The sequence below is a fragment of the Callorhinchus milii genome, unplaced genomic scaffold, assembly GCF_018977255.1.
Source record: "Callorhinchus milii isolate IMCB2004 unplaced genomic scaffold, IMCB_Cmil_1.0 Scaffold5, whole genome shotgun sequence".
Lineage (NCBI taxonomy): Eukaryota > Metazoa > Chordata > Chondrichthyes > Chimaeriformes > Callorhinchidae > Callorhinchus > Callorhinchus milii.
The window spans coordinates 32,778,279-32,787,444 of record NW_024704746.1 but is presented as its reverse complement, the minus strand read 5'-3'; the positions used below and the strand labels follow the sequence as shown (position 1 = coordinate 32,787,444).

Here is a 9,166-nt window from a genome sequence, read left to right as displayed (position 1 = left end):
TACTGGAAGAATCCACTCAGCAGGGTTCAGAAATGTCTTAATCGAAAAGCCTTGAATGATACCCATGGATTACACAAGTCTTGTTTGCATTGCAAACTGTCGTTTTCAAGACATGAAACATCTGACAGATGGAAAATGAAATGCATGTGTATTCGAAATTAAATTCAGATGTCTCAAAATGACACAGCTACATGTTTGTTGTTCTCAAAGGCAGTTTTTAATGTAGAAAGACCAACCTCATTAATACTGTACAATGAATAAATAGGGATACATTTCTATATGAATTTACACTGTAATTCTATCATTTCATTCAGATGTAAGTTACAATTATAATTGTGGCCGACCTGAGTGTATTTGAGGCAATTATGTAATGGTTTCTATTAATCCATCAATCACATGCAATAGGGACATTTCTTCAAAATGACTCACACCAAGCACAATAGGCAGACAAGTACATAAAGTATGAATATTAGGAGAGCATTCATTAGGGTCTTAAAACTCATTTTCCATACTCATTCATTTTGTTGCGTTTTCTCAATCTCATTGGTCCAAAGATTTCTGGCATATCCCCAACACAGGTTACGGCTTCTGAATTTATCTCACTGACATGTGCTGAGTTATTGTGACAAGTTTCAGTATTGCTGTGAAATGTTGGAGGAGTCACTTCTATAGTCAGTGTCTCATCCTCTTGTAGCTCTTCCTCACTCTCTGCAATGGCCTGATCTTTCATCCATTGCATTTTATCCCCTCTCGTTCCTGTACATTCTCAAACAAATGAATCCGTCCTTCCCGGGTGGAGGTAGAATCTTAAATGTAAAGTACAGACAAAATCCTTAATATAAATATCCATGAAACGAAAAACTAAAAAACTTAATTTGGTGAAAACATTTTGGATTGATTACAGGCTCGAAACTCAGACTTGGCATTTTGACACAGATCGAGAATTAAGGATCGAAATGCGATTCGTACATATCTACATAGCTGAGGCAAGAGCGACCAAATAGAGTATTCATCAAAAACTCTATTCTAGGTGAAAGGTACATTGCCTTTCAATGTTGTGAACTTTAACACATTTGTTCCTGTTTCACCAACAGGATATACAGACTTCACATATTTAGACTATAAGCAGTCTGTGGCACTTACGATAAATACCAGCATACGATACTGTACTATGGTTACAGCAGCATGTGTACAGGGTTCTCTTTTGAGGCTGTGAATAGACACATTACAGAGTCTTACTCTGTATCTACCTATGGTCCAAAGGTTTCTGGCATTTCCCCAACATAGTTCTCAACCTGAGTTTATCTCATTCACATTTGTTGAGATATTATGACAAGTTTCAGTATTACATGGAATTTATCCGTCTCACCCCCTTTTGCCTCCTTCAAGTCCCGTCTGAAGACCTTTCTTGTCCATCGTGTCTTCGGCCACTTTCCCACCCCATCTGCCTTCCTCCCCTTCTGATTCAACTCGGATCCAAAACCCGATTGTCCAGGGCCCTGGAACATCTTTCTGACGTGAAGGGCGCTATACAAGTGTAATTTGTTTGTTTGTAGCAGTCACTTCACCAGACATTGCCTCATCCTCTTGTAGCTCTAACTCACTCTGCAATGTAGTGAGCTTTAACACATGTGTTCCGTTCACAAACAGGATATGCTACAATAGCATGATCTGAATGTATTTCATGTGGAGTTCCCCAAATTATTAAATGTTCTATTTTCTAGCACTAATATCTGACTACCGAGAACAAATCTCACCTCCTTACAAAAAAAAACCAACAGTCTGTTAAGATGAAATTGAAAAAGGAAAGGCAATGTTTTATTTATGAATAGGCTGATTTCAATATAAAATAGATTACAAGAATCCACAAGAAGCTTTTTTTTGCTGCAATTCTGGAAGTCTTTTTCTTCCTTAAAAGATATTGCCAAAATTTACTTAAGGAAGTCTTTTTCTTCCTTAAAAGATATTGCCAAAATTTACTTAAACATAAGTAAACATTTTCAAAGTGTCCCTTCGTTTGCATGGAGAAATATGCTCACGCATTACAAACAATTAAAGTCAAACCATAACCTGTTTTGGTAATGGTGCATTGTGTCTGACATAAATATTTATAAAATGGCACTTGACCATAATCATACCTCGAGTTGGAGATGTGCTTTAATATAATTCAATGTTTTTCCAACTGAATACTTCATTCCACTCATAATAATCATTTTACCTTCAAATGTAGGTGTCTCTCTCTCTTTCATCAGGTGTCTGATTTGCTGAAGTTGTGTCATAATCTCACTTGTCTGCTCAGTGGCTACAGCATCAACACTATAGTGAAAACAAAGAAAAAAATCACAGAGGGGGTTGGAAAAAGTCAAATGCAATGCGACAATCATTTGATTCCTATTTTTATATGCCCATGCTAGCTAGTGCTCAATCCAAGATCTATTAAGAATTGAACAACTACAGTGAAACTCGCTAACTCATCACCCCAATAGAAATAGCTCAAATTACTACTTATCCAAAGAATAGTATCTCAAAAGTACAAAGTACTCGAATAGTCAGGATATTGAGTAAGTGACTAGTTATGTGGGGTTGACTATTTATCCTAGGGGCTAAATATCAGAGTTTTCCTGTATTTCAGGTATTACATTGTTTTTAAACAGGTACAAATATCAAATGCAAGGATTATTATTATTATTACAAATAAAGACCTTTCATTTCGATGTTTAATTTTGAACAAGCTGGACTCCAAATAGTATTTTGATTTTTTTTGTATGGAGCATTTTTTTAAATTAAAGCAATTTTATAACAGTGTTGCATTTTGTGAAAAAAATGCAATTTAATAAGTATTTTAGCAAAGTTAAACAAAAGAAAGCATGGACAGTGGATCATCATAGATAGATTGTGTAACGTAATAATAATAATAATCCTTGCATTTGATATAGCGCTTTTCACATCTTCTAGACTTACGATTGGCTCAGCATTTACAAAGGGTTGTCTCATCTCGTATTATTTAAAACACTCTTCCTAGCAGGTCAGTCAAGACTGCCATTCAATGAATTATGTAGATATTAAGAAGTGGACAAAACCATTCTTTCAACTAAGAATTCCTGCGGAAGGTAGGAAGAATGAGGGGAACAAACCCTCGCATATTTGCTAAATAAAATGTCACATCATAAACAAATACTTCAGTAGACTACAATATCACAGCATAAATTCCTTACCAACTGGCCAATGGATCCAATTCTTTCACCAATGAATCTAGCATCTTCTCAGTCTGGGCCAAACGGAGCTCTAGTTCAGAAAGCTGATACTCTAGGTCAAAACAAAGCCCAATCTATTAATAATAATAATCCTTGCATTTGGTATAGCGCTTTTCATGTCGGGAGGTCGTCCCAAAGCGCTTCACAGAACACACTGTAAAGTGAATTTGACTGTATATTTGTGGGTGAACGCGGCAGCCAATTGCGCACAGCAATGTCCCACAAATAGTCATAGATTGAAAATGACCAATTTATTATTGTTTTGGTTTTGGAGGGATTATTATTAGGCTCTGTGTGGAGTAAGGAAACTTGCCCAGGGTTTCAACCTCTGCCTGGAATTGAACTCAGGTCTCTCGTTTGCAAAGCGAGTGCTCTAACCACTGAGCTACAGGACTCCACTAATTAATTAAGCATTGTACATTCCATTTGAAATCCTGTGTGTACTTTGAAAGTAGCGCCATGTGAAAATAAAACAAAAAATCTTTTTTTAAAAAAACGAAATACCTGTATCAATCTTCTTTTTATCAATTTTATTTTTCTTTTGGGATAGTTTTTCATTTTCTTTGGATTTTACCTGAAAATACAGAATATACCTTATCAATAATAATCTGAGAAGTTTAGAAAGCTCCATCAAAACTACAGACTAACCCGGATGTTATTTCTCCTCTCTATGGAAGTCACACAATTATTCCAGTAAAGCTAAATTGTGGGCTAATGCTCTATGTAAAATATAGATTGTTTGGTTTAAGTGCAATAGTTTAATAACTGAATTCTCCAGAGGTAAGTCTCATTGAAAATATTTTTCTAGGAACATCTTCCTACTTTTGTAACTTCACTGGTACATGATTTTTGATTCTAATAGAATAATAATAGAAATATTGCATTTGATATAGCGCTTTATCACGTCTTTGAGACATCTCAAAGTGCTTCACAGAATATACTGTAATGTGAATTGACTGTACATCACAGAAACAGGCCACTCAACCCAACTAATCGATCCGTATTTATACTCCACACAAGCCTGCCTTCACCACTCTTCCCTCAAGTATGCATCACGTTTCACTGTTGAATGATGGACCAATTAAGTTTGGTTACATTGAAAAATAAATAGCCCCAAAACATTTAAAAACTGTAAATATGTTAATATAGCATAACACGTTTAGGTATTTGCCATGATCCCAACTACGTTTATGTGATTGTTAATACTTTGTTAAAATTTTTTAACATTTCAATTATAATATAATATTGTGCCACGATAAGTACAACAACAACAACAACAAGATTCCATTTATAAAGCGCCTTTCACGTCAGGAGGACGTCCCAAGGCGCTGTACAGTTGGGTCAGGACCCGAGCAGGGGGGGAAATGGTCAGGGTGAGGGGAGGGAAGGGAGGGAGCGAGGAGGGGGGAAATGGTCAGGGTGAGGGGAGGGAAGGGAGGGAGCGAGGAGGGGGAAGAGAGTCGAGAGGGGAGCTGAAGGCTCGGTCAAAGAGAAAGGTTTTGAGACCGGCCTTGAAGGAGGAAGCGGCGAAGGCACTGGGGGATAGAGTTCCAGAGCCTCGGGGCTGAGAGGCTGAAGGCCCGACCACCGATGGTAGGGCGATTGGGGCGGGGGACGTGGAGCAGACTGGAGCCAGAGGAACGGAGGGTACGGGCAGGTAGGTAGGGGGATAGTAGGTCAGAGAGGTAGGAGGGAGCGAGGCCGTGAATGGCCTTATAGGTGAGGATGAGGATCTTGAAATCAATCCTCTGGGGGATGGGGAGCCAGTGGAGGCGAGCGAGGGTGGGTGTGATGTGGTCCCGAAGCCTGGTGCGGGACAGTACACGAGCTGCAGAGTTCTGAATGACCTGCAGCTTGTGGAGGGAGGTGGCGGGAAGGCCGGCGAGGAGAGAGTTCCCATAGTCCAGCCTTGAGGTGACAAAGGCGTGGACCAGGGTTTCAGCAGCGTGAGGGGTGAGGTAGTGCCGTAGTCTGGCGATGTTCCGGAGGTGATGGAAGGCGGTGCCAGTTGTGGTGCGGATGTGAGGGAGAAAGGACAGCTCAGGGTCGAACAAAACGCCGAGGTTCCTGACTGGCTTTGAGAGGTGGAGAGTGCAGCCTTGGATGCTGATGGTGTCGGCGCCTGAGGTGCGGAGGCGCTGACGTGAGCCAATCAGGAGGGCCTCGGTTTTTCGCACGTTGAGCTGAAGAAAGTTGTCTCTCGTCCAAGATTCGATGTCAGACAGGCAGCTGTCAGGACATCGGTGGTCGTGGAGTTGAGAGTAGAGGAGGAAAGGTAGAGTTGGGTGTCATCCGCAAGTAAACTGCATGCTAAGTAATATTGCTTACCTGTACAAGTTTGTAAATGACATAAACACCTATTCCTATTGCATATAGTGGCATCATCTGAAAAACATATCCTTTGTTTCCTCCTCTAATCTTGTTTCTGTTCATCTCCTTTTCAATTGCACTTCTCATCTGCTGCATCCCATGATGAGGTGATGTTAAGGGGTTGTTCTGAAAATGTGTGCTCAATGGCTGGCCTCTTCCAGAACCTAAAAAATAAATTGTTTCAATGTGAAAAGGAACTGACCTAAGGTGCAACCAGAACTAGCAATCACTGAACACAAGTCTGTGTAAGCTAATGCAGTAAAGTCCTGATAACGCATCACTCCAAGGGAAAAGGACTCAGTACTGAATTATTCAGAGTGGCAGGTTAAGCATATGTATAAATACATAAATAAAAGCAGAGGAAATAATCATAGTCCCAGTGAAATTGACTTGATGCACAAGAAGTAGTCATGTAATTCATATATATTTTACGACAATGCAAATGGCCATCATTGACCCCCCCTCCCAGTGGTAAATGGTGTGCAATAAGACATTTTGGAAATTGTTAAAATGTAAAATCAATCAGGAATTGACCTATTATCAATGGTTAAAAGCTTTTTGAAAGTTACAACCAATGGTTACTTTTTTTTCACAAGCTTGTTTAACTTTTCACTCACCACCAAGACTGTTACTTGAGCTTTAGCCAGAGAAAATGAAGCCTAAAATAAAACAAAATGCAAGTTTGGTACAGAAAAGGAGAAGTAAGGAAAAGCAATTACAGACAATAGGTGTAGCAAGAAATCAGAGAAAGAAACAAAGAGTTGGAATTTACAGTACAGTACTTTGAATTATGTCGGTCCTCCACATTATTCTCAATTATTTAATTCCTATTTAAATGTAATGCAAAAATGGGCAATTAGTTTTGGAAATGTTTAAAGGCAAATTTTTTATGTCTAGGTTTGTGTATTAATATTTTAAAATATCACATGAAGTGACATAGCTCCATAAATGCTTGAATTAGCTCCAACTTCCTCAACAAACTGAAGCTGCAGTAAAACTTTACAAGAGAGATTTGCAACACAATTAGTACTTGCACATGTCATATTGAGTTTGTAACTTTTGCAAAGTTTATTTACATGAAAAGGAACTGTTTAAGTCAATTTCACAAGGGTCAGGATAACAATAGGTTAAGGAGACAGGTTGGAAAATACTGTACTTATACAGAAATCCATACATTCAATTACTACTGATTTTCCTCATTACTTCAGTAAATCTAGATTAAAAGTTTTTAAGTTAGAAAAAAAGTTGACAACATTTTGTTTACGCCCGATATAAAATATTGATTTGAGACAGCAGAATACACTGAAATGTAGGATGTGCAATGCACCAAAGGTGTACTGGAAAGGCTGGAAATGTATCATTCTGTATATAGTCGAATATAATAATGTTTTGAGACAAGGAAATTGGAACTAATAATTATCTGATGGAAATCGGACCCACAGCTTTGCGCACCCTGGGCAGCTCAAATGGTTACCAGACAATTTTGGGGGTCATTCGATGGGATATGCCGCCGCGAATGCTCGAGGGGGTTCCCCCAAACCAAACTGAAGTGCGCACCACATGTGTATGGGTTTCCATTTGTCTGGTGATGGGAGTGATCATTCTCTGGAGAAGAGCGCACCCTGGAAAACCTGATCCTGGAGAATTTGTAAGCGCATTTTGCCAATACCCAGGGGCGACATCGAGCCCAGACTGCGTATTGGGGAGAAGTATTTGTAGCTCAGTGGTTAGAGCACTCGCTTTGCAAGTGAGAGACCTGAGTTCAATTCCAGGCAGAGGGCGAAACTTTGAGCAAGTTTCCTTACTCCACACAGAGCCTAATAATAATCCCTCCAAAACCAAAAACAATAATAAATTGGTCATTTTCAATCTACGACTGTTTGTGGGACATTGTTGTGCGCAATTGGCTGCCGCGTTCGCCCACAAATATACAGTCGATTCACTTGACAGTGTGTTCTGTGAAGCGCTTTGGGACGTCCTCCTGACGTGAAAAGCGCTATATCAAATGCGAGGATTATTATTATTATTATTATTATTATTATTAAGTGGGGTGGGGGTGGGGGTGATGTAACCGCTGGCCTCACCCGCTAAACCCCAGTGTACTCATGAACAGCACTGGTCAGACTCCGGCTGACGAGACGTTACCCCACTCGAAGGGGGGGGCGGCCGCGACCCTCTCGCGGGCGAGAGCGCATCGCGGCGTTGTGTCCCGCGAAGCGCTTCGAGGCGTCGCGACGACGACAACGACGACGACAGCAACTACTTGTATTTATGGAGGGGCCCCTTCACGCCAACTTTACGGCCTTTCCTGTGAAGCGCTTTGGGGGACGTCTCCACGACGTGAGAAGGCGCTTAACACCTCACACGAGGATTATTATTATTATTATTGTTGTTATTATTATTAGTTCAGGGCCGAGCGGCCTAGTGTGGACAGGAGAGCCTCGGCCTCCGCGGGGGTGAAGGGCGGAGGCGGCTCTCTGTCCCCGGGGCTGTACCTGGCGGCCTCGGCCCGGGTCCCGCCGTCCTCGGCCTCGTCCCTGTCCCTCCTCCGCGCGGCCCCACAGCCATCCTGGGGATCAGCACCAACACCCCCACAAACACACAGGCCGCCAGCACCGTCTGCCCCAACAGCGCCATCGCCACCCTCACCCCCAACCGCTCCCGCGACAGCGACACCCCGCGGCCGCTCCAGCCTCAGCTCTGCCCACACACTCCCTCTGTCTCTCCCCCTCTCTCCCCCCCACACTCTCTCCCTCTCTCCCCCCCACACACTCCCTCTGTCTCTCCCTCTCTCCCCCACACACTCTCTCCCTCTCTCCCCCCCCCACACACTCCCTCTGTCTCTCCCTCTCTCCCCCCCACACACTCCCTCTGTCTCTCCCTCTCTCCCCCCCACACTCTCTCTGTCTCTCCCTCTCTCCCTCACACACTCTCTCTATCTCTCCCTCTCTCCCCCACACACTCTCTCCCTCTCTCCCCCCCACACTCTCTCTATCTCTCCCTCTCTCTCCCCCACACACTCTCTCTGTTCCCACGTATTCTCTCTCCCTCTCTCCCCCCCACACACTCCCTCTCTCCCCCTCACACTCTCTCTGTCTCTCCCTCTCACACTCTCTCTGTCTCTCCCTCTCTCCCCCCCACACACTCCCTCTGTCTCTCCCTCTCTCCCCCTCACACTCTCTCTGTCTCTCCCTCTCACACTCTCTCTGTCTCTCCCTCTCCCCCTCTCTCTGTCTCTCCCTCTCACCCTCTCTCTGTCTCTCCCCCTCTCCCCACCTCACTCTTTCTATCTCTCTCTCCCTCACACTCTCTCTATCTCTCCCTCTCTCCCCCCCCTCACACTCTCTCTCTCCCTCCCTGCTCTCCTCTCCTTTCCTCCTTCCCTCTCCCTCCTACCTCACCTTCACTCTCTTCCCTTCACCCTCTCTATTTCTGTCCCCTCCCTCTTTCTCTCCCTCTCTCAGAAAGCTTCGAGTTCGCCTCGAGCTCAATACATGTTTCCTCCTGTCCTCCCCTCAAGAATGAATGAATCTTTTTTGTGG

General features: G+C 42.8%; 1 protein-coding gene across 1 annotated transcript; it reads right to left on the bottom strand.

Moving 5' to 3' along the window:
- Nucleotides 1–198: 198 nt before the first annotated feature.
- On the bottom strand, nucleotides 199–8,311 carry ccdc107 (coiled-coil domain containing 107). Its single transcript, XM_007895330.2, has 6 exons — nucleotides 8,120–8,311; nucleotides 5,583–5,788; nucleotides 3,759–3,828; nucleotides 3,216–3,306; nucleotides 2,219–2,316; nucleotides 199–806 (listed from the first exon to the last, which is right to left on the bottom strand). Exons 1-6 carry the CDS (start codon nucleotides 8,259–8,261, stop codon nucleotides 727–729), a joined length of 687 nt encoding a protein of 228 aa, XP_007893521.2. The 5' UTR covers nucleotides 8,262–8,311; the 3' UTR covers nucleotides 199–726.
- Between the last annotated feature and the right edge of the window lie 855 nt (nucleotides 8,312–9,166).